The 25,271-nt window shown below is 53.3% G+C and overlaps 1 protein-coding gene across 10 annotated transcripts in view; it reads right to left on the bottom strand.

Annotated features, from left to right (window-relative positions):
- LOC123767091 (adenylyl cyclase-associated protein 1) overlaps window positions 1–25,271 on the bottom strand; it is a 148,868-nt gene that overhangs the window by 89,064 nt on the left and 34,533 nt on the right. The window contains exon 1 of one of the 10 annotated variants that reach the window (XM_045756587.2): window positions 13,692–14,606. The exons of 5 other annotated variants lie outside the window; for them this stretch is intronic. In XM_045756587.2, coding sequence (XP_045612543.1) covers window positions 13,692–14,049 — 358 coding nt within the window. In that variant the 5' untranslated portion in view covers window positions 14,050–14,606. Of the gene's footprint in view, window positions 1–13,691; window positions 14,607–25,271 lie in introns of those variants that run through there. 4 more of the 10 variants (XM_045756590.2, XM_045756588.2, XM_045756589.2 and 1 more) reach the window with 4 other exon arrangements.

Here is a 25,271-nt window from a genome sequence, read left to right as displayed (position 1 = left end):
GCTGGCCCACCAGATAACTTGGTCCAACAGGCTTGGAGCGGCCCGCAGGCCCACATATCTACTACAGCCTGGTTAGTCTGAAACTTCTTGCAAGAACCTGTTCAAGTGCCTCTTGAAGACTTTCACCTTCGTTCCAGCAATATTTCGAATGCCTGCTGGGAGGGTGTTGAACAGCCGTGGACCTCTGATCTTCAGTGTTCTCTGATTGTGCCTATGGCACCTCTACCCCTCACTGGTTCTATTCTGCATTTCCTTCCGAATATTTCGCTCTGGTATTCTACTGTGCTAATTTGATACCTGTCCTAGAGTATCTTCCTGTAAATATTATTTGATACCTTTCTCGTCTCCTTTCCAGAGAGTATATTTTGAGAGCTTTGAGACATTCTCAATCATTCAGATGATTTATCGTGTCTATGCGTGCCGTATATGTTCTCTGTATTCCCTCCAATTCAAAGATCTCTAATACTCAAGACGGGACAGCACCAGTCATTTAAATAGTATCGGCATTACTGTGGGATCTCTGATGTGAATGTTCTCATAATCCATCCTATCATTGTCCTGGCCGCCGCTATATTTGCTCGCTTATGTTCATTATATGTGAGGTCGTCAGACATCATAATTCCCAGAGCTTTTACATGTTGCTTTCCTTCTATGACTGTGTCCTGTAACCTGTGTTTTGTTTAACATCCTCGTTTCCACGACCAACACTGATAACCAGTCGTCAGGAAGGCCTAGATTTGGAGATACCAAATTATATACACATGGAAGATACTGGAGGGACAGATCCTAAATCTACACAGTAAAATAACAACATACTGGAGTGAACGATATGGAAGAAAATGTAGAATAGAACCAGTGAAGAGCAGAGGTGCCATAGGCACAATCAGAGAACACTGTATAAACATCAGAGGTCCGCAGTTGTTCAACGTCCTCCCAGCGACTATAAGAAATATTGCCGGAACAACCGTGGACATCTTCAAGAGAAAACTAGACTGTTTTCTTCCAGGAGTGCCGGACCAACCGGGCTGTGGTGGGTATGAGGGCCTGCGGGCCGCTCCAAGCAACAGCCTGGTGAACCAAACTCTCACAAGTTATGAGGCCAGGCTTGGGGAGTAGAAGAACTCCCAGAACCCCATCAACCAGGTATTAAGCAGGCCAACACTAGTAGCCAGGAGGGCCAACACTGGTAGCCAGGAGGGCCAACACTGGTAGCCAGGAGGGCCAACACTGGTAGCCAGGAGGGCCAACACTGGTAGCCAGGAGGGCCAACACTGGTAGCCCCAACACTGGTAGCCAGGAAGGCCAACACTGGTAGCCCCAACACTGGTAGCCAGGAGGGCCAACACTGGTAGCCAGGAAGGCCACCACTAGTAGACCCAATGTAACACCCGTGACCCCCCCCCCCCCTTAGAGTTCACACCCAGGGAAGCCTTCTCCAAGAGGTTAGTCCAGATGACCTCCGGTTTATCTTGTATATTGATTAAAAATTCCTGGGTTAGTCTTAGTCAGCATAGTTTCAAGTATGTAATATTTCATGCAAGGAAATTAGACTCCAGATTCTTATGTGTAAACATCCCTGGATCTCCCCCTTTTGGCCAGGTCAGAGGTCAGTCACAGGTAATTAATAACTCCTCTCTTGAAGAGTGTAGGGTGAATGTCAAACAAGCTTTTTGAAATATTTCTTGAGTGTTTGTACACTCTTGGTGGGTAGCAACAGCAGATCTCCCCCTCCCCCTGTGGGGGTTGTATATAGAGGTCCTTTAGGGACTTAGAGAGGCAGAGTGCGGTACACCGGGATCGAGAGCGGGGCTGTGAAGAACATCTCAGCCAGGGAGAGACAGATAGCTTAAGGTAATGTGTGTGATCTCTGAGTTTTTGTTCCATGTCCAAATTTCTTAACTTTTTGCCAGTGTTAGGGTAGGATTTATAATTGGTGATTGACATAATTTTGGTCTCGATAAAATTTCCCGTCTGTGTCAATTGTTGAATCCTCTTAGCCTTTTGGATATAGTGGCTGACAACCGTTTTCATAATTAATGACAGTCATAGAAGTACTCTCCAAGTCAAGCAATGTTTCTTGCCTCGTTGCTTGATATAGTTTCAATGGTCAAAGGCAGATGGTGGCAGTGTATTTAATCTTTGTGTTAGCATTTCCTTATTGGCAGTGTACCTTAATTTGGTTCCGGTGTAACCATCATATGTCAGCTCATAACAGTGTTATCAAGGGCAACCGATGAGGAAGTGTTACTCAGGATAGTTTAGTGTTCCATTATAGTGGTGTTCCATTATAGTGGTACATTTTAGGGCGGTGTTGCAATACAATTAGAGGTGTTACACCAACACTGGTAGCCAGGAAGGCCAACACTGGTAGCCCCAACACTGGTAGCCCCAACACTGGTAGCCAGGAGGGCCAACACTGGTAGTCAGGAAGGCCACCACTGGTAGACCCAACACTGGTAGCCAGGAAGGCCAACACTGGTAGCTCCAACACTGGTAGCCAGCAGGGCCAATACTGGTAGCCAGGAAGGCCAACACTGGTAGACCCAACACTGGTAGCCAGGAAGGCCACCACTGGTAGACCCAACACTGGTAGCCAGGAAGGCCAACACTGGTAGCCCCAACAATGGTAGCCAGGAGGGCCAACACTGGTAGCCAGGAAGGCCAACACTGGTAGACCCAACACTGGTAGCCAGGAGGGCCAACACTGGCAGCCAGGAAGGCCAACACTGGTAGACCCAACACTGGTAGCCAGGAAGGCCACCACTGGTAGACCCAACACTGGTAGCCAGGAAGGCCAACACTGGTAGCTCCAACACTGGTAGCCAGGAGGGCCAACACTGGTAGCCAGGAAGGCCAACACTGGTAGCTCCAACACTGGTAGCCAGGAGGGCCAACACTGGTAGCCAGAAAGGCCAACACTGGTAGACCCAACACTGGTAGCCAGAAAGGCCACCACTGGTAGACCCAACACTGGTAGCCAGGAAGGCCAACACTGGTAGCCCCAACACTGGTAGCCAGGAGGGCCAACACTGGTAGCCAGGAAGGCCACCACTGGTAGACCCAACACTGGTAGCCAGGAAGGCCAACACTGGTAGCCAGGAGGGCCAACACTGGTAGCCCCAACACTGGTAGCCAGGAGGGCCAACACTGGTAGCCAGGAAGGCCAACACTGGTAGCCCCAACACTGGTAGCCAGGAAGGCCAACACTGGTAGCCAGGAAGGCCAACACTGGTAGCCAGGAAGGCCACCACTGGTAGACCCAACACTGGTAGCCAGGAAGGCCAACACTGGTAGCCCCAACACTGGTAGCCCCAACACTGGTAGCCAGGAAGGCCAACACTGGTAGCCAGGAAGGTCAACACTGGTAGCCAGGAAGGCCAACACTGGTAGCCCCAACACTGGTAGCCAGGAGGGCCAACACTGGTAGCCAGGAAGGCCAACACTGGTAGACCCAACACTGGTAGCCAGGAAGGCCAACACTGGTAGACCCAACACTGGTAGCCAGGAAGGCCAACACTGGTAGACCCAACACTGGTAGCCAGGAGGGCCAACACTGGTAGCCAGGAAGGCCAGCACTGGTAGACCCAACACTGGTAGCCAGGAGGGCCAACATTGGTAGCCAGGAAGGCCAACACTGGTAGACCCAACACTGGTAGCCAGGAGGGCCAACACTGGTAGCCAGGAAGGCCAACACTGGTAGACCCAACACTGGTAGCCAGGAAGGCCAACACTGGTAGCCAGGAAGGCCATCACTGGTAGACCCAACACTGGTAGCCAGGAGGGCCAACACTGGTAGCCAGGAAGGCCATCACTGGTAGACCCAACACTGGTAGCCAGGAGGGACAACACTGGTAGCCAGGAAGGCCAACACTGGTAGACCCAACACTGGTAGCCAGGAGGGCCAACACTGGTAGCCAGGAAGGCCAACACTGGTAGACCCAACACTGGTAGCCAGGAGGGCCAACACTGGTAGCCAGGAAGGCCAACACTGGTAGCCAGGAAGGCCATCACTGGTAGACCCAACACTGGTAGCCAGGAGGGCCAACACTGGTAGCCAGGAAGGCCATCACTGGTAGACCCAACACTGGTAGCCAGGAGGGCCAACACTGGTAGCCAGGAAGGCCAACACTGGTAGACCCAACACTGGTAGCCAGGAGGGCCAACACTGGTAGCCAGGAAGGCCATCACTGGTAGACCCAACACTGGTAGCCAGGAAGGCCAACACTGGTAGACCCAACACTGGTAGCCAGGAAGGCCAACACTGGTAGCCAGGAAGGCCAACACTGGTAGACCCAACACTGGTAGCCAGGAAGGCCAACACTGGTAGACCCAACACTGGTAGACCCAACACTGGTAGCCAGGAAGGCCAACACTGGTAGCCAGGAAGGCCAACACTGGTAGACCCAACACTGGTAGCCAGGAAGGCCAACACTGGTAGCCAGGAATGCCATCACTGGTAGACCCAACACTGGTAGCCAGGAAGGCCAACACTGGTAGACCCAACACTGGTAGCCAGGAAGGCCAACACTGGTAGCCAGGAAGGCCAACACTGGTAGCCAGGAAGGCCAACACTGGTAGACCCAACACTGGTAGCCAGGAAGGCCAACACTGGTAGACCCAACACTGGTAGCCAGGAAGGCCAACACTGGTAGCCAGGAAGGCCAACACTGGTAGCCAGGAAGGCCAACACTGGTAGCCAGGAAGGCCAACACTGGTAGCCAGGAAGGCCAACACTGGTAGACCCAACACTGGTAGCCAGGAAGGCCAACACTGGTAGACCCAACACTGGTAGACCCAACACTGGTAGCCAGGAAGGCCAACACTGGTAGACCCAACACTGGTAGCCAGGAAGGCCAACACTGGTAGACCCAACACTGGTAGCCAGGAAGGCCAACACTGGTAGACCCAACACTGGTAGCCAGGAAGGCCAACACTGGTAGCCAGGAAGGCCAACACTGGTAGCCAGGAAGGCCAACACTGGTAGACCCAACACTGGTAGCCAGGAAGGCCAACACTGGTAGACCCAACACTGGTAGCCAGGAAGGCCAACACTGGTAGACCCAACACTGGTAGCCAGGAAGGCCAACACTGGTAGACCCAACACTGGTAGCCAGGAAGGCCAACACTGGTAGACCCAACACTGGTAGCCAGGAAGGCCAACACTGGTAGCCAGGAAGGCCAACACTGGTAGACCCAACACTGGTAGCCAGGAGGGCCAACACTGGTAGCCAGGAAGGCCAACACTGGTAGCCAGGAAGGCCAACACTGGTAGACCCAACACTGGTAGCCAGGAAGGCCAACACTGGTAGCCAGGAAGGCCAACACTGGTAGACCCAACACTGGTAGCCAGGAGGGCCAACACTGGTAGCCAGGAAGGCCAACACTGGTAGCCAGGAAGGCCAACACTGGTAGACCCAACACTGGTAGCCAGGAGGGCCAACACTGGTAGCCAGGAAGGCCAACACTGGTAGACCCAACACTGGTAGCCAGGAGGGCCAACACTGGTAGCCAGCTGCCAAGACAACAGATCAGCAGCCGGGGAGCTCAGAAAATCAATAAGACGCAGGACCTGACAGTGCGGATAGTCACCGTCACACGTGTCCCCAGCACCGTCACACGTGACCCCAGCACCGTCACACGTGTCCCCAGCACGGTCGTCACCGTCACACGTGTCCCCAGCACCGTCACACGTGTCCCCAGCACCGTCGTCACCGTCACACGTGTCCCCAGCACCGTCGTCACCGTCACACGTGTCCCCAACACCGTCACACGTGTCCCCAGCACCGTCGTCACCGTCACACGTGTCCCCAGCACCGTCACACGTGTCCCCAGCACCGTCGTCACACGTGTCCCCAGCACCGTCGTCACACGTGTCCCCAGCACCGTCGTCACACGTGTCCCCAGCACCGTCGTCACACGTGTCCCCAGCACCGTCGTCACACGTGTCCCCAGCACCGTCGTCACACGTGTCCCCAGCACCGTCGTCACACGTGTCCCCAGCACCGTCGTCACACGTGTCCCCAGCACCGTCGTCACACGTGTCCCCAGCACCGTCGTCACACGTGTCCCCAGCACCGTCGTCACACGTGTCCCCAGCACCGTCGTCACACGTGTCCCCAGCACCGTCACACGTGTCCCCAGCACCCTCGTCACCGTCACACGTGTCCCCAGCACCGTCACACGTGTCCCCAGCACCGTCACACGTGTCCCCAGCACCGTCGTCACACGTGTCCCCAGCACCGTCGTCACACGTGTCCCCAGCACCGTCGTCACACGTGTCCCCAGCACCGTCACACGTGTCCCCAGCACCGTCACACGTGTCCCCAGCACCGTCGTCACACGTGTCCCCAGCACCGTCACACCACTAACCCTACCCATGGAGGACAGAAGCAGCCGTATACATCCTGGTCACTCTTGTATAAATGAATAGGCGCGTCTGTGGTGGATAGACAAAAAATCCCCCCTTCCCCCCTTACTTTCTCGCCGCCCCCCCTCCCCCTGGTGTGGGGGGGGGGGAGGGACGAGGACAGATCCGGCCCCCCATTTACTGCCACTTGTGAGGGACATAGAGCCCCCTTTCTCACACACTCACCCCTTAAGTGCACACCATTACCAAGTCTTCAAGTCGCTCCCTCTACCATCATTACAAAGAACTTCACATCCACTGATCATCCAATATGGTTAGCAGACTGTTATACGTTACCAGTGGTAGGCTTAGGCTCGGTTACACGTTACCAGTGGTAGGCTCGGCTACGTTACCAGTGGTAGGCTTAGGCTCGGTTACACGTTACCAGTGGTAGGCTTAGGCTTGGTTACACGTTACCAGTGGTAGGCTTATGCTTGGCTACACGTTACCAGTGGTAGGCTTAGGCTTGGCTACACGTTACCAGTGGTAGGCTTAGGCTCGGCCACACGTTACCAGTGGTAGGCTTAGGCTCGGCCACACGTTACCAGTGGTAGGCTTAGGCTCGGCCACACGTTACCAGTGGTAGGCTTAGGCTCGGCCACACGTTACCAGTGGTAGGCTTAGGCTCGACCACACGTTACCAGTGGTAGGCTTAGGCTCGACCACACGTTACCAGTGGTAGGCTTAGGCTCGGCCACACGTTACCAGTGGTAGGCTTAGGCTCGGCCACACGTTACCAGTGGTAGGCTTAGGCTCGGCCACACGTTACCAGCGGTAGGCTTGTAACAAACTAGGCTGTTGTAAGAATTATCCAGAGTGGTTTATCGACAAAAGAGAATGGGAAGCTGAGCCGCATGGTGACCTGACCCCCAGGGGGATTCGCGGTGGAAATAACCGACGCGTTGTTCATAGCTGCGTATAATGAATCATCCTATAGTATTCAGTAAATTAGAGAAAATTAGCCTTTATTCATTTTGCATTAAAATTGTATTGTATAATAGTACTGGATACAATATCAAGAGTATTCTAATTATTGAGTTTAAGTCACCATCAGTGACGTCACGAATCGGATCTAACTTTTAAGGCGGAGTGACCGGCGGTCATAGGTCAGCAGGGTTGACATGTCTAATATTTCTCAAAGTTTTATTAACCATTTTGGGGATCGGGAACAGCTCTGCCGTTAGATGTTTGTAATTTAATTCAGTAAAATAATTCAACCAGTCTGGATCAATTAAGTACAACAGAGTTTAATTGTTATAACTTAACCTTGCTAAAGTAACTGGGTAAGCGATGCGGAACAATACAATACTCTGTCTGGGGTAGTCCAGACAAGGAAAAAATCAGTGTGGTCACGGAAGCAGCTGGGATAAGAGGTCAACATCTTACCTCTCCCCAAGACCAGCCCCAACACCTAGAGCTGTGGTCGCCCAAGGTATAGTTGCTATTGTTAAGTATAGAAATAGTCTCATTTGCCACTCAGGTCAAGTAGGGAGTGTTAAAGTGATAGGGAGTGAACCTATTTAGATTTTGTTTTAGTTTTCTCTTAATAAATTAAATTTGTTATTAATTTGCATTTTATTGTTTCCATTTGGTTATGTGTATACTTGTCCTGGTCACGTGGTCCACACGAGGCAGAGTTGCATTGGGCGCCGATTCTAACATCGAATCGGAATTATCATTACCGTGTAATTTATTCCACACTCAAGGTCATCGTTTATAGTGGGGATCAAGCCCCTAGGTTGATTAATTAGCGTGATCGATCCAGACCTCGATCATTGCTCTTGTATTACTGGTCTGGTGGTGGCAGCAGAGGTGACTCTAGGGTTTTGTTCAGAGCTTAGGTCACGTCATACTGGGTGTAGAATCCTAAGTCGGTCAATCGTCTTAGGACCACGTGGCGTGGAGTTGGCTTTGGTAAAAGTTTTGGAGTCCCTTGGTTTAGAAATAAAAGTAAGAATACGGGTAGAGGGAGTAGAAAGAAGAAAAGAGAGAGGAACCTAACCCGTGTTACAGGCTTAGGCTCGGCCACACGTTACCAGTGGTAGGCTTAGGCTCGTCTACATGTTACCAGTGGTAGGCTTAGGCTCGGCTACACGTAACCAGTGGTAGGCTTAGGCTCGGCCACACGTTACCAGTGGTAGGCTTAGGCTCGGCCACACGTTACCAGTGGTAGGCTTAGGCTCGGCCACACGTTACCAGTGGTAGGCTTAGGCTCGTCTACAGCACCGGTGGAAGTCGACTCCACATGCTGACGTAGACTAGACTGTATGTAAACTCGCAGTAGAATTACTGACACACTTTGCGTCAGTACAGAATTTAATACGAAAAAATGGCGGAATTAAGAGAACTATCAAGAATCATCACTGTGGTGTAAGGTCACTGTGGTGTAAGGTCACTGGTGTAGGGTCACTGTGGTGTAAGGTCACTAAGGTGTAAGGTCACTGGTGTAAGATCACTGTGGTGTAAGGTCACTGTGGTGTAAGGTCACTGTGGTGTAAGGTCACTGAGGTGTAAGGTCACTGTGGTGTAAGGTCACTGGTGTAAGGTCACTGTGGTGTAAGGTCACTGGTGTAAGGTCACTGTGGTGTAAGGTCACTGTGGTGTAAGGTCACTGGTGTAAGGTCACTGTGGTGTAAGGTCACTGGTGTAGGGTCACTGTGGTGTAAGGTCACTGTAGTGTAAGGTCACTGTGGTGTAGGGTCACTGGTGTAAGGTCACTGTGGTGTAAGGTCACTGAGGTGTAAGGTCACTGTGGTGTAAGGTCACTGTGGTGTAAGGTCACTGAGGTGTAAGGTCACTGGTGTAAGGTCACTGTGGTGTAAGGTCACTGTAATGTAAGGTCACTGGTGTAAGGTCACTGTGGTGTAAGGTCACTGTGGTGTAAGGTCACTGGTGTAAGGTCACTGTGGTGTAAGGTCACTGTAGTGTAAGGTCACTGTGGTGTAAGGTCACTGTGGTGTAAGGTCACTGTGGTGTAAGGTCACTGGTGTAAGGTCACTGTGGTGAAAGGTCACTGTGGTGTAAGGTCACTGTGGTGTAAGGTCACTGGTGTAAGGTCACTGTGGTGTAAGGTCACTGGTGTAGGGTCACTGTGGTGTAAGGTCACTGTGGTGTAAGGTCACTGTGGTGTAAGGTCACTGTGGTGTAAGGTCACTGAGGTGTAAGGTCACTGTAGTGTAAGGTCACTGTGGTGTAAGGTCACTGTGGTGTAAGGTCACTGGTGTAAGGGCACTGTGGTGTAAGGTCACTGAGGTGTAAGGTCACTGTGGTGTAAGGTCACTGGTGTAAGGTCACTGTGGTGTAAGGTCACTGTAGTGTAAGGTCACTGTGGTGTAAGGTCACTGTGGTGTAAGGTCACTGGTGTAGGGTCACTGTGGTGTAAGGTCACTGTGGTGTAAGGTCACTGTAGTGTAAGGTCACTGTGGTGTAAGGTCACTGTGGTGTAAGGTCACTGGTGTAAGGTCACTGTGGTGTAAGGTCACTGTAGTGTAAGGTCACTGGTGTAAGGTCACTGTGGTGTAAGGTCACTGGTGTAAGGTCACTGTGGTGTAAGGTCACTGTAGTGTAAGGTCACTGTAGTGTAAGGTCACTGGTGTAAGGTCACTGGTGTAAGGTCACTGTGGTGTAAGGTCACTGAGGTGTAAGGTCACTGTGGTGTAAGGTCACTGGTGTAAGGTCACTGTGGTGTAAGGTCACTGGTGTAAGGTCACTGGTGTAAGGTCACTGTGGTGTAAGGTCACTGTGGTGTAAGGTCACTGTAGTGTAAGGTCACTGGTGTAAGGTCACTGTGGTGTAAGGTCACTGGTGTAAGGTCACTGTGGTGTAAGGTCACTGAGGTGTAAAGTCACTGTGGTGTAAGGTCACTGTGGTGTAAGGTCACTGAGGTGTAAGGTCACTGTAGTGTAAGGTCACTGTGGTGTAAGGTCACTGGTGTAAGGTCACTGAGGTGTAAGGTCACTGTGGTGTAAGGTCACTGAGGTGTAAGGTCACTGTGGTGTAAGGTCACTGGTGTAAGGTCACTGTAGTGTAAGGTCACTGTAGTGTAAGGTCACTGGTGTAAGGTCACTGAGGTGTAAGGTCACTGGTGTAAGGTCACTGTGGTGTAAGGTCACTGGTGTGAGGTCACTGTGGTGTAAGGTCACTGAGGTGTAAGGTCACTGTGGTGTAAGGTCACTGTGGTGTAAGGTCACTGGTGTAAGGTCACTGGTGTAAGGTCACTGTAGTGTAAGGTCACTGAGGTGTAAGGTCACTGGTGTAAGGTCACTGGTGTAAGGTCACTGGTGTAGGGTCACTGTGGTGTAAGGTCACTGAGGTGTAAGCTCACTGTGGTGTAAGGTCACTGGTGTAAGGTCACTGTAGTGTAAGGTCACTGAGGTGTAAGGTCACTGGTGTAAGGTCACTGTGGTGTAAGGTCACTGAGGTGTAAAGTCACTGTGGTGTAAGGTCACTGTGGTGTAAGGTCACTGAGGTGTAGGTCACTGTAGTGTAGGGTCACTGTGGTGTAAGGTCACTGTGGTGTAAGGTCACTGGTGTAAGGTCACTGTGGTGTAAGGTCACTGTAGTGTAAGGTCACTGGTGTAAGGTCACTGGCGTAAGGTCACTGAGGTGTAAGGTCACTGAGGTGTAAGGTCACTGTGGTGTAAGGTCACTGAGGTGTAAGGTCACTGTGGTGTAAGGTCACTGTGGTGTAAGGTCACTGTAGTGTAAGGTCACTGTAGTGTAAGGTCACTGTAGTGTAAGGTCACTGGTGTAAGGTCACTGAGGTGTAAGGTCACTGGTGTAAGGTCACTGGTGTGAGGTCACTGTGGTGTAAGATCACTGAGGTGTAAGGTCACTGTGGTGTAAGGTCACTGTGGTGTAAGGTCACTGGTGTAAGGTCACTGTAGTGTAAGGTCACTGAGGTGTAAGGTCACTGGTGTAAGGTCACTGGTGTAGGGTCACTGTGGTGTAAGGTCACTGAGGTGTAAGGTCACTGTGGTGTAAGGTCACTGGTGTAAGGTCACTGTAGTGTAAGGTCACTGAGGTGTAAGGTCACTGTGGTGTAAGGTCACTGTGGTGTAAGGTCACTGGTGTAAGGTCACTGGTGTAAGGTCACTGTGGTGTAAGGTCACTGAGGTGTAAGGTCACTGTGGTGTAAGGTCACTGAGGTGTAAGGTCACTGTGGTGTAAGGTCACTGAGGTGTAAGGTCACTGAGGTGTTACCAGGTGTATCACGCCACGTGTGTACCAGGTGTATCACGCCACGTGTGTACCAGGTGTTTCATGCCAGGTGTGTACCAGGTGTATCACGCCAGGTGTTACCAGGTGTATCACGCCACGTGTGTACCAGGTGTATCACGCCACGTGTGTACCAGGTGTTTCATGCCAGGTGTGTACCAGGTGTATCACGCCAGGTGTTACCAGGTGTATCACGCCAGGTGTGTACCAGGTTTATCACGCCACGTGTGTACCAGGTGTTTGATGCCAGGTGTGTTTCTAGTATTAATAAATGTCACTGATAGAAACATTAACAATAACAATCTTATTAAAGTTTTCACTAAACTAATGAGTTGTTTACTTTCTCACGGTGACTAAGGTAGACCCGTGCATGCTATAGTACCCCCTCGAGGCCACAGTCATGAAGATGGTAGACCCGTGCATGCTATAGTACCCCCTCGAGGCCACAGTCATGAAGAAGGTAGACTCGTGCATGCTCTAGTACCCCCTCGAGGCCAGTCACGAAGAAGGTAGACTCGTGCATGCTCTAGTACCCCCTCGAGGCCACAGTCACGAAGAAGGTAGACCCGTGCATGCTATAGTACCCCTCGAGGCCACAGTCATGAAGATGGTAGACCCGTGCATGCTATAGTACCCCTCGAGGCCACAGTCATGAAGATGGTAGACCCGTGCATGCTATAGTACCCCCTCGAGGCCACAGTCATGAAGATGGTAGACTCGTGCATGCTCTAGTACCCCCTCGAGGCCACAGTCACGAAGAAGGTAGACTCGTGCATGCTCTAGTACCCCCTCGAGGCCACAGTCACGAAGAAGGTAGACCCGTGCATGCTATAGTACCCCTCGAGGCCACAGTCATGAAGATGGTAGACCCGTGCATGCTATAGTACCCCTCGAGGCCACAGTCATGAAGATGGTAGACCCGTGCATGCTATAGTACCCCTCGAGGCCACAGTCATGAAGAAGGTAGACTGTAACGTAACACCGCTCTATGTGTATAACACCGCCACTTAAATGTACCACTATAATGGAACACCACTATAATGGAAAACACTACTTATCCTGAGTAACACTTCCCCATTGGTTGCACTTGGTAACACTGTTATGAGCTGACATATGATGGTTACACCGGAACCAAAGGTACACTGCCAATAAGGAAATGCTAACACAAGGATTAAATACGCTGCCACCATCTGCCTTTGACCATTGAAACTATATCAAGCAACGAGGCAAGAAACATTGCTTGACTTGGAGAGTACTTTCTATGACTGTCATTAATTATGAGAACGGTTGTCAGCCACTATATCCAAAAGGCTAAGAGGATTCAACAATTGACACAGATGGGAAATTTATCCTGAGTTTATTAAAGACCAAAATTATGTCAATCAACACTTATAAATCCTACTCTAACACTGGCAAAAAGTTAAGAAATTTGGACATGGAACAAAACCTCAGAGATCACACACATTACCTTAAGACCTGTCTCTCCCTGGCTGAGGTGTTTCTTCACAGCCCCTCTCTGGACCCCGGTGTCCGGCACTCTGTGTTCCCTAAGTCCCTACAGGACCTATATATACAACCCCCACAGGGGGAGGGGGAGATCTGCTGTTGCTACCCACCAAGAGTGTACAAACACTCAAGAAATATCTCAATAAGCTTGTTTGACATTCACCATACACTCTTCAAGAGAGGAGTTATTAATTACGTGTGTGGCTGACCTCTGACCTGGCCAAAAAGGGGAAGAACCAGGGATGTTTACACATAAAGAGTCTGGAGTCTAATTCCCTTGCATGAAATATTACATACTTGAAACTATGCTGACTAAGACTAACCCAGGAATTTTTAATCAATAAACAAGATAAACTGGAGGTCATCTGGGCTGACCTCTTGGAGAAGGCTTCCCTGGGTGTGAACTCTTAAGGGGGGGGGGGGCATGGGTGTTACAAGACCCGTGCATGCTATAGTACCCCCTCGAGGCCACAATATGGTCAATACAGTAACTCTGACATCTTGGTGTAAATGTGTCGTGTGTGTGTGTGTGTGAACAAAAAGTGTGGCGGGAGACACCTACCTTCCTCTGACGCCGTGTGGTGGTGGGGGGGCTGAGCAGGACGAGCAGGTGGAGGGGCGGGGGTGTTAGGGGGCGTCAGAACTAGCAGACTATTCCTGCTGGCCTGCTGCAGCTCCCTCCAGGGCTTAAGAGGATCCGTGTTCGACACCGCCACGCCATTCCCGATGTTGTTGGTCTCGTCTGCCAACCCGGCCACATCTCCGAGGTGGCCGTTGTGGGCCACATCTCCGAGGTGGCCGCTGTGGGCCACACCTGCGTCATGTTGGCCACCGTTCTCCAGGACATGGCCATTGGTCTTGGCCTTGGGCGACGAGTCCTCCACAGAGTCGTCTTTTGTGCAGGTGCAGGCAGAGCCCATCCTGGTGGTGCCAGGGACCCTACACCATCCCTGTGTCCCTCTCACAGTGCCAGGGGCCTACACCGTTCCTGTGTGTCCCTCACAGTGCCAGGGGCCTACACCGTCCTTGTGTGTCCCTCACAGTGCCAGGGGCCTACACCGTCCTTGTGTGTCCCTCACAGTGCCAGGGGCCTACACCGTCCTTGTGTGTCCCTCACAGTGCTAGGGGCCTACACCGTCCTTGTGTGTCCCTCACAGTGCCAGGGGCCGCCGTCACCGGCCCTTACACGGCTGCTGCATCCGTTTAGGGACAGGCTACGGCCTTGGCTACTGGCACTCCAGATGCACCAGTAGTTTAAAGACACTGACACTCGAGGTGTACCATCAAGTTTAAAGACACTGGCACTCGAGGTGTACCGTGAGTGCCCGGTGTACCATCACGGCGCCTCACGTGCTACTAGTGTACCGCTTCATCTCCAGCACGGTACACACGCCCCCGGACGCCTCCAGGCCACTGCAGTGTTACATTTCACACTTCTCACACCACCTCACTCCTCAGTGAGTGACCCATATTGGCCCTGGCGTGAGAACATGATTAGTGAGTCCTCATGCGCCCCCTCACGCCTCCCTCATACACTCCCTCACGCCTCATTCCTCACTACTCCCACCTATCAGCTTATCTCATTTACGGTACGCCTAACCAAATAATACTGTAAGTATACCTCCTCCAGCACACACCACCACCCTCACTCAAAACACCAAATTGAAGGTAATGTTATTTGGAATAACGTAAGACTTGTAAAAACGTGAACTTTGATTAGATAAAACTGTGTGAGCGGGGAGAGGCGTTCTTAGTGTTCTCTCAAGGCTGTATTTCTGTGGAAGAACACACATGGTGTGGCTCCAGGTGTGGTGGGCAGTGTGGGCAGGTGTGGTGGGCAGGTGTGGTGGGCAGGTGTGGTGGGCAGGTGTGGTGGGCAGGTGTGGTGGGCAGTGTGGGCAGGTGTGGTGGGCAGTGTGGGCAGGTGTGGTGGGCAGTGTGGGCAGGTGTGGTGGGCAGTGTAGGCAGGTGTGGCTGTGTTCACTTTTAGTCTCAGTACCGAACATGAACTTGAACACATACAACAGCCCGTCCTCTAAACAAAGGCCTAAAGACCATTCCATCCACCCGCCAACCCCCCAGGTGTTTATAAATGAAAAACGGTTTACACACGACTCACAACTGCTGACGTCCGAACACTTCCGGAACAAGTGCTTCACTGACGACTTGTGTTCGAACCACAACGCTGTAAATGCTTCACCCACGTACTACAAATAATCGCCAACAGAACTTAAACTCCTAACATAACCTATGACTAAATATGCACAATATGCTAATATTAATTTATATTTGAGAAAAGTTTTGTTTTGAATGAACAGCATGTTAAAATTAATGAATGCGTCTGTGGGGTCGACCGCTGGATGGATTGGACTTGGTCTGAGGACGGGTAACACACACAGAGCAACATTAATCTCAGGAATGAGAAACCTCTCTCGTGAATATATTATAAAATACTTATCAAAGTATTTCATTATATTTTCATGAGAATGTATATGGACCAAAGGATATATCAAAGGAAATATGAACAATGTTTTAAATATATCAACATTAAATAGAACACGAAACAATGGATATATTTTAAAGAAGTTTAGAGCCAGGGAAGAAAGTCCTGGATAAATACTGGCTTCCGGGTAACGTAATTAAATGTGGGATCGTTGGATTGGTTCATGCGCAGGTTTGACGCGCACACAAATATATATACAAGATGACCAAACCATCCATCAGATAATACAGGAACCACTCCATCATCTGATGGAGTGGTTTCTCCATCTTCTGATGGAGTGGTTTGGTCATTATCTCTTCACGTTCTTCTGACTCATCCTGTGTGTGTGTATGTCTAATATTATATATATATATATATATATTATATATATATATATATATATATATATATATATAAATATATATATATATATATATATATATATATATATATATATATATATATATATATATATATATATATATATATATATATATATATATATATATACACACACACACCCACACTTTTAGGGCTTGTATCCCTCTGACTGGTGTTACATCTGGGTTTAATTGGGAGTGGATATATTATCTTGAGGTTATCTTGAGCATATTATGTGCATATTACACAACACCAACATGTAAGAAGTGCACATATTCTTGAAGACATTCTCATAAAAGTCGAATAACCAGCCAGAAATACTCATAACGGAACTATTCACACTACCACCACCGGTGTGACCCACCACCAGTGTGACCCACCGCCAGTGTTGTGAGGTGCTGCCCTTTACTCTTTCACCAAAATCAACGTCTTGAAGACCCTATAAGAAGGCGCCAGCATAACACCCACGACCTGGGTCAAGAAGAGAACATTGTGCTCTCTCTCGTGTCTGGACGACCTCGAAAAAATCAAAAAAAATCGATGGCGGTGCACTGGGCCAAGTACAGCACCTGTGTCCTCTCTCTCCCCACCTCAGTACACCGCCGACCGGACAGTCTTGATCAGCGGGACCAGCCGCTGCATCGCTGACCGAAAACAAACGGAGATCATTACCAACATTGAGGAGGAAACTCCGAACCTCGAGGGTACTGGACGTTATGTTGTGTGCGGCCCCGACACCGACGGCGACCATGCAGCGGGCCACCGTGAAGATATCCTTCACCGTCTGAGCCGCGGCTAACCTGGGGCCAGATTCACGAAGCAGATACGCAAGTACTTACGAACGTGTACGTCTTTCCTCAATCTTTGACGGCTTTGGGTATATCTATTAAACAGTTTACAAGCATGAAAACTTGCCGATCAAATGTTGTTATTGTTATAAACAGCCTCCTGGTGCTTCGGAGCTCATTAACTGTTTAATAATTGCAAACAAACCCGCCAAAGATAGAGAATAGCTGTACAGGTTCGTAAGTGCTTGCGTAACTGCTTCATGAATCTGGCGCCAGGCTGCCACACACGGTCTCCACTGCTTCGGCATCAAGATTCCGCCCTTCCAAGTGAAGCAGCAACGATCCCACGAGCTCCGACAGTGCTCTCTGCGCTACGACAACTCCCTCCCCACCACCAAGTGTCAGCACCCCGTCCAGCAGTGCAGACTTTGCCCACCACGACTCCATCTGCAAGTCTAAAACCCACTGGTGTCTGCTCTGCAGCGACGATCACCCGGCAATTTCCCACTGCTTCCCTCGCAGACAGGAAATCATTAGGATCCAGGCTGAACCACACACTAGAAGGTGTAGGGACGACGACGTTTCGGTCCGTCCTGGACCATTCTTAAGTCGATTGTAGTCCAGGACGGACCGAATCGTCGTCGTCCCTTCACCTTCTAGTGTGTGGTCTGGTCAACATACTTCAGCCACGGTATTGTGACTCATCGCCTGCAGCCAGGCTGAATGCAATAAAGCCTACTTCAGCAGGTCACCTCACCAGGCTACCAGTATACCACCACCTCACCAGGCTACCAGTATACCACCACCTCACCAGGCTACCAGTATACCACCACCTCACCAGGCTACCAGTATACCACCACCGACCAGGCTACCAGTATACCACCACCTCACCAGGCTACCAGAATACCACCACCGACCAGGCTACCAGTATACCACCACTCACCAGACTACCAGTATACCTCCACCTACCAGTCTACCACCACTCGTGTAAATACTTACATTACATTCCACATATTTAAAAATTTGTACAACTATTCAGGGAGAATCCACTAGGTCTTCCCTGCATGCCTTAATATCTCTTCTCCGAGGCTTCGGGTCCCCACAATATTACCAGACGTACAACACCAATATTTATCTAGTTACTGGCCGAGATATGGAGCCACGTATGTGAGACACACACACAAACGTGAAGCTCGTGACTCTTTAACTACATGATTGACCCCGACGCGAGGTCACACTGGGCGCGAGTGAGTGCCACAGCAGGCGAGTGCCTCCCCCACACACACGCACGCACGCACGCACCCCTACACACGCCACCGCTACACAAGGCCAACTGCTGCTATTTCATCAGTGCTACAACCGCTCCTCCTACCACCCCCCCCCCCCCCGCCACACGCACACGCGCACACACAGGCTAGGGGGGCCTGTGGCTGAGTGGGCAGCGCTTGGCACTCGTAATCTTAGGGTCCGGGCTCGATCCCCGGCGATGGCGGAAAACAAATGGGCAGTTTTTTCACCCTGATGCTCCTGTTCACCTAGCAATAAATAGGTACCTGGGGGTTAGACAGGTGTTACGGGCTGCTTCCAGTGTGTGAGAGAGTGTGTGTGTGTGTGTGTGTGTGTGTGTGTGTGTGTGTGTGTGTGTGTGTGTGTGTGTGTGTGTGTGTGTGTGTGTGTGTGTGTGTGTGTGTGTGTGTGTAAAAAATAGTTAGTAACAGATGATTGATTGACAGTTGAGAGGCGGGCCGCAAGAGCAGAGGTGAAGCCCTGCAAGCACAACTAGGTGAGTACACACACACCGTGGCCCTGGTGGAACACATTGGGCAACACGAGCGTATCTATCATAACAAAATCCTTAATTTCCATGGAGACAAACGTGGTGGCGGCCGCTGGCATCCACGGAGCCGGCGCCAGACGTTGCTATAGCAACATCCCGCACTTTCCTAGAGGGGGGGTGCTGGGGGTGAGAGAAGGGAGGGTGCATCTCATGTCGCTGGAAGACAGGAGAGCTCGGGGAGACATGATCACTACCTACAAAATTCTGAGAGGAATCGACAGGGTAGATAAATATAAACTGTTTAACACTGGTGGGACGCGAACAAGGGGACACAGGTAGAAACTGAGTACCCAGATGAATCACAGAGACGTTAGAAAAAACTTTTACAGTGTCATAGTTGTTAACGGATGGAATGCATTAGGAAGTGATGTGGTGGAGGCTGACTCCATACACAGTTTCAAGTGTAGATATGATAGAGCCCGATAGGCTCAGGAACCTGTACACCTGTTGATTGACAGTTGAAAGGCGGGACCAAAGAGCCAGAGCTCAACCTTCGCAAGCACAACTAGGTGGGTACACAGGGAAGATAAGGCACTGGACATTGTGTCCTTTTCAATATTCTGAGACAAGAATGTTCTAATGCTGTCACAACATGTTGTAATCTTGTTGTGAGCAGTGTCCAGCTCACCAGACCACCCACACCAGCCAGTATGTACTGCAGGTGAGTGACACAAGGAAGGCGGGACCAACACCTAAAGCTCAACCCCGCAACGACACATCGGCGAGTACAGTTAGGAGAGTACAGACGGACCGGGGACCAATAGGAGACAAGCAGGGAGATGGAGGGGTTGGCAGGGGAGGGGTGGGGAGGGGAGGGGAGGGTAGGGGGGAGGGGAGGGTAGGGGTGGGGGCAGGGTAGGGGTGGGGGCAGGGTAGGGGTGAGGGCAGGGTAGGGGTGGGGGCAGGGTAGGGGTGGGGGCAGGGGAGGGGTGGGGGCAGGGGAGGGGTGGGGGCAGGGGAGGGGTGGGGGCAGGGTAGGGGTGGGGGCAGGGTAGGGGTGGGGGCAGGGGAGGGGAGGGGGGGGGGAGGTGATGGAGGGGTTCCATTCAAGAAGTTGTAGTAGCGGGAGGGAGGTAGTGTAGCACGGGGCCTCTAGGACACCACCAAGTCGCCCACACCAGCCTAAAGCTGAGGTCCTTCCTTGCTGCTGCTGCTGTCCCTGCCCCTCGCTGCTGCTGCTGCTGTCCCTGCCCCTCGCTGGTGCTGCTGCTGTCCCTGCCCCTCGCTGGTGCTGCTGCTGTCCCTGCCCCTCGCTGCTGCTGCTGCTGTCCCTGCCCCTCGCTGCTGCTGCTGCTGTCCCTGCCCCTCGCTGCTGCTGCTGCTGTCCCTGCCCCTCGCTGCTGCTGCTGCTGTCCCTGCCCCTCGCTGCTGCTGCTGCTGTCCCTGCCCCTCGCTGCTGCTGCTGCTGTCCCTGCCCCTCGCTGCTGCTGCTGCTGCTGTCCCTGCCCCTCGCTGCTGCTGCTGCTGTCCATGCCCCTCGCTGCTGCTGCTGCTGTCCCTGCCCCTCGCTGCTGCTGCTGTCCCTGCCCCTCGCTGGTGCTGCTGCTGTCCCTGCCCCTCGCTGCTGCTGCTGCTGTCCCTGCCCCTCGCTGCTGCTGCTGTCCCTGCCCCTCGCTGGTGCTGCTGCTGACCCTGCCCCTCGCTGGTGCTGCTGCTGACCCTGCCCCTCGCTGGTGCTGCTGTCCCTGCCCCTCGCTGGTGCTGCTGTCCCTGCCCCTCGCTGGTGCTGCTATCCCTGCCCCTCGCTGGTGCTGCTGCTGTCCCTGCCCCTCGCTGGTGCTGCTGCTGTCCCTGCCCCTCGCTGGTGCTGCTGCTGTCCCTGCCCCTCGCTGCTGCTGCTGCTGTCCCTGCCCCTCGCTGCTGCTGCTGCTGTCCCTGCCCCTCGCTGGTGCTGCTGCTGTCCCTGCCCCTCGCTGGTGCTGCTGCTGTCCCTGCCCCTCGCTGGTGCTGCTGCTGTCCCTGCCCCTCGCTGGTGCTGCTGCTGTCCCTGCCCCTCGCTGCTGCTGCTGTCCCTGCCCCTCGCTGCTGCTGCTGTCCCTGCCCCTCGCTGCTGCTGCTGCTGCTGTCCCTGCCCCTCGCTGCTGCTGCTGCTGTCCCTGCCCCTCGCTGCTGCTGCTGTCCCTGCCCCTCGCTGCTGCTGCTGCTGTCCCTGCCCCTCGCTGCTGCTGCTGTCCCTGCCCCTCGCTGCTGCTGCTGCTGTCCCTGCCCCTCGCTGCTGCTGCTGTCCCTGCCCCTCGCTGCTGCTGCTGCTGCTGTCCCTGCCCCTCGCTGGTGCTGCTGCTGTCCCTGCCCCTCGCTGCTGCTGCTGCTGTCCCTGCCCCTCGCTGGTGCTGCTGCTGTCCCTGCCCCTCGCTGCTGCTGCTGTCCCTGCCCCTCGCTGGTGCTGCTGTCCCTGCCCCTCGCTGGTGCTGCTGCTGTCCCTGCCCCTCGCTGCTGCTGCTGCTGTCCCTGCCCCTCGCTGGTGCTGCTGTCCCTGCCCCTCGCTGGTGCTGCTGTCCCTGCCCCTCGCTGGTGCTGCTGCTGTCCCTGCCCCTCGCTGCTGCTGCTGCTGTCCCTGCCCCTCGCTGCTGCTGCTGCTGCTGCTGCTGTCCCTGCCCCTCGCTGGTGCTGCTGCTGTCCCTGCCCCTCGCTGCTGCTGCTGCTGTCCCTGCCCCTCGCTGCTGCTGCTGCTGCTGCTGTCCCTGCCCCTCGCTGCTGCTGCTGCTGGTGGTGGTGGTGGTCTTGTTGGTGGTGGTGTTGAGTGGGACTATACCTGACCACTGTGACCTGACCTGACCCCCGCTGTAGGTTGTACATACCCAACAACCTGGAGGATCAGGTTCCCATGGAAGCTCGTTCTTAAGTGTGTCACCAAGTACAAAAACTCCTGACACAACAAACAGGTAAATCACACGAAAAAACCTGATTTGTAAGATTCCTGTGCAGACCCGGGGTCCTGTGCAGACCCAGGGTCCTGTGAAGACCCGGGGTCCTGTGCAGACCCGGGGTCCTGTGCAGACCCGGGGTCCTGTGCAGACCCGGGGTCCTGTGCAGACCCGGGGTCCTGTGAAGACCCAGGGTCCTGTACAGACCCGGGGTCCTGTACAGACCCGGGGTCCTGTACAGACCCAGGGTCCTGTGAAGACCCGGGGTCCTGTACAGACCCGGGGTCCTGTGCAGACCCGGGGTCCTGTGAAGACCCGGGGTCCTGTACAGACCCGGGGTCCTGTACAGACCCAGGGTCCTGTGAAGACCCGGGGTCCTGTACAGACCCGGGGTCCTGTGCAGACCCGGGGTCCTGTGAAGACCCGGGGTCCTGTACAGACCCGGGGTCCTGTACAGACCCAGGGTCCTGTGAAGACCCGGGGGTCCTGTGCAGACCCGGGGTCCTGTGCAGACCCAGGGTCCTGTGAAGACCCAGGGTCCTGTGAAGACCCGGGGTCCTGTACAGACCCGGGGTCCTGTACAGACCCGGGGTCCTGTGAAGACCCGGGGTCCTGTGCAGACCCAGGGTCCTGTGAAGACCCGGGGTCCTGTACAGACCCGGGGTCCTGTACAGACCCAGGGTCCTGTGCAGACCCAGGGTCCTGTGAAGACCCAGGGTCCTGTGCAGACCCGGGGTCCTGTGCAGACCCAGGGTCCTGTGAAGACCCGGGGGTCCTGTGCAGACCCGGGGTCCTGTGCAGACCCAGGGTCCTGTGAAGACCCAGGGTCCTGTGAAGACCCGGGGTCCTGTGCAGACCCGGGGTCCTGTACAGACCCGGGGGTCCTGTGCAGACCCAGGGTCCTGTGCAGACCCAGGGTCCTGTGCAGACCCGGGGGTCCTGTACAGACCCGGGGTCCTGTACAGACCCGGGGTCCTGTGCAGACCCGGGGGTCCTGTGCAGACCCGGGGTCCTGTACAGACCCAGGGGTCCTGTGCAGACCCAGGGTCCTGTGAAGACCCAGGGTCCTGTGCAGACCCAGGGTCCTGTGCAGACCCGGGGTCCTGTGCAGACCCGGGGTCCTGTGCAGACCCGGGGTCCTGTGCAGACCCGGGGTCCTGTGCAGACCCAGGGTCCTGTGAAGACCCAGGGTCCTGTGCAGACCCAGGGTCCTGTGCAGACCCGGGGTCCTGTGCAGACCCGGGGTCCTGTGCAGACCCGGGGTCCTGTGCAGACCCGGGGTCCTGTGGAGACCCAGGGTCCTGTGCAGACCCGGGGTCCTGTGCAGACCCAGGGTCCTGTGAAGACCCAGGGTCCTGTGGAGACCCAGGGTCCTGTGCAGACCCGGGGTCCTGTGGAGACCCAGGGTCCTGTGCAGACCCGGGGGTCCTGTACAGACCCGGGGTCCTGTGCAGACCCGGGGGTCCTGTACAGACCCGGGGTCCTGTGCAGACCCGGGGTCCTGTACAGACCCGGGGTCCTGTACAGACCCGGGGTCCTGTGTAGACCCGGGGTCCTGTGCAGACCCGGGGGTCCTGTGCAGACCCGGGGGTCCTGTACAGACCCGGGGGTCCTGTACAGACCCGGGGGTCCTGTGCAGACCCGGGGGTCCTGTGCAGACCCGGGGTCCTGTACAGACCCGGGGGTCCTGTGCAGACCCGGGGTCCTGTACAGACCCGGTGTCCTGTGCAGACCCGGGGTCCTGTGCAGACCCGGGGTCCTGTACAGACCCGGGGGTCCTGTACAGACCCGGGGGTCCTGTACAGACCCGGGGGTCCTGTACAGACCCGGGGGTCTGTACTAGTGTGGTACTAGACTTCCTTACTAGTGTGGTGTTGGTGCTCAATTCACAACATGGGGGTCCTGTGCAGACCCGGGGTCCTGTGCAGACCCGGGGTCCTGTGCAGACCCAGGGTCCTGTGCAGACCCGGGGTCCTGTGCAGACCCGGGGGTCCTGTGCAGACCCGGGGGTCCTGTACAGACCCGGGGGTCCTGTACAGACCCGGGGGTCCTGTGCAGACCCGGGGTCCTGTGCAGACCCGGGGTCCTGTACAGACCCGGGGGTCCTGTGCAGACCCGGGGGTCCTGTACAGACCCGGGGGTCCTGTACAGACCCGGGGGTCCTGTACAGACCCGGGGGTCCTGTACAGACCCGGGGTCCTGTACAGACCCGGGGTCCTGTACAGACCCGGGGGTCCTGTACAGACCCGGGGTCCTGTACAGACCCGGGGTCCTGTACAGACCCGGGGTCCTGTGGAGTATATAATCCCGTATACACCACCATCGGGGCTGAGGCTCCGCGGCTGGTCACCAGAACTGCCCAAATGTTACCACAAAGCCTCCTGGTATTACGTAAATAATGAAGAAATATAGTATGCTTCCTTACTAGTGTGGTGTTGGTGCTCAATTCACAACATGGGACAAATGTACTTGTACTCTGAAATAATCTTATTTCATACCGAAATTCTAAGTCGACACGTGGCAAGTGGCGCCATGGGATGAGTCGCTCCACAACATTGGCGCTCGGATCGTCGACTTCCTATGGCGTAACCTGCCACATATTTACATTTCATTTCGTTATGAAATGAGATCACGTCAGAGTTTGTTCGTGTTCTGCCTTCAGCACCAACATTATAGCGAGAATACCATATTTCTTCCTTACTTACGTAATTCTGAGGCTTTGGGTAACATTTGGTAGCTTTGGGTAATTCTACGGACTCGCTCCGTCGTCACTCCTGGCCGCACCTAACTGTGGGGTAGTCGGGTAATTACCCGGGTTACCTCGCTCAACAACCTTGCTTCAGCCACAGGTACAGCCAGCACTGACAGTAAGACCGGGGGGGGGGGGGGGGGTAAGGGCAGCGGACCATTCACCAGTTTTAACGTATTGTGTATTAAAAATAGATTTGTTCTCATTTCTATATTAATATTAAAATATATTAAATTTTTAAGTATAATTACTCGTATGGTAGGTTAGGTTAACATGCTTCACCCACGGACAACAAATACATATTATCGCCAACAGAACCTAAACACCTAACTTAACCAATACCTAAGTCTACACATTATGTTAATATATAACAATATTAATTTATATTTGAGAAGATTATCATTTTTGACTAAAAAGCATGTTAAATAATTCCTGAATGCGTGTTTGGGGTCGAGCGCTGGATGGAATGGACTCGGTCTGAGGAAGGGTTGTGTCTTCTGTGAAAATTTCATCACCCTTGCACAAGGGCCCAATGTTAGGTGCCGGTTTTGTTCTAAATTTTGCACAAGATAAAAATGATTTAGAATTGCTCTCTATTTCACTTACGGCATTATTCCCACATCTTTTACATGCTATTGTCCTTCTATGAGCAGATCTTCTATGAGCAGATCTTCTATGAGCAGATCTTCTATGAGCAGATCTTCTGTGTAAACATCATATTATTTTCCCATGCCCAATCGACTTAAATGATATAGCCTGGTAGTTTTTTAATGTCTTCTACAGTACTAATATTCATGTTGATTTTTGCATTGTCTGCAAAGGATGACACAAAGATGCAACAAGTATTTTTGTCTGATATGAGAATGAGAGCCGCCATAGTGGCGTATTGACAGTGTGGTGAACTGAGCCTTTCACTGTGTTTGGTCTTGTTGATGACTCGTAAGATGAATATGGGGTCCACACCCCCCCACCCCCCACCCACTTACAGGATGGGGGACATGGGGTCCACCACCACTCACAGGATGGGAGACATGGGGTCCA

Source organism: Procambarus clarkii, chromosome 53 (genome assembly GCF_040958095.1).
Source record: "Procambarus clarkii isolate CNS0578487 chromosome 53, FALCON_Pclarkii_2.0, whole genome shotgun sequence".
In the NCBI taxonomy this organism is placed as follows: domain Eukaryota; kingdom Metazoa; phylum Arthropoda; class Malacostraca; order Decapoda; family Cambaridae; genus Procambarus; species Procambarus clarkii.
This window is presented reverse-complemented; position numbering and strand designations above follow the sequence as displayed.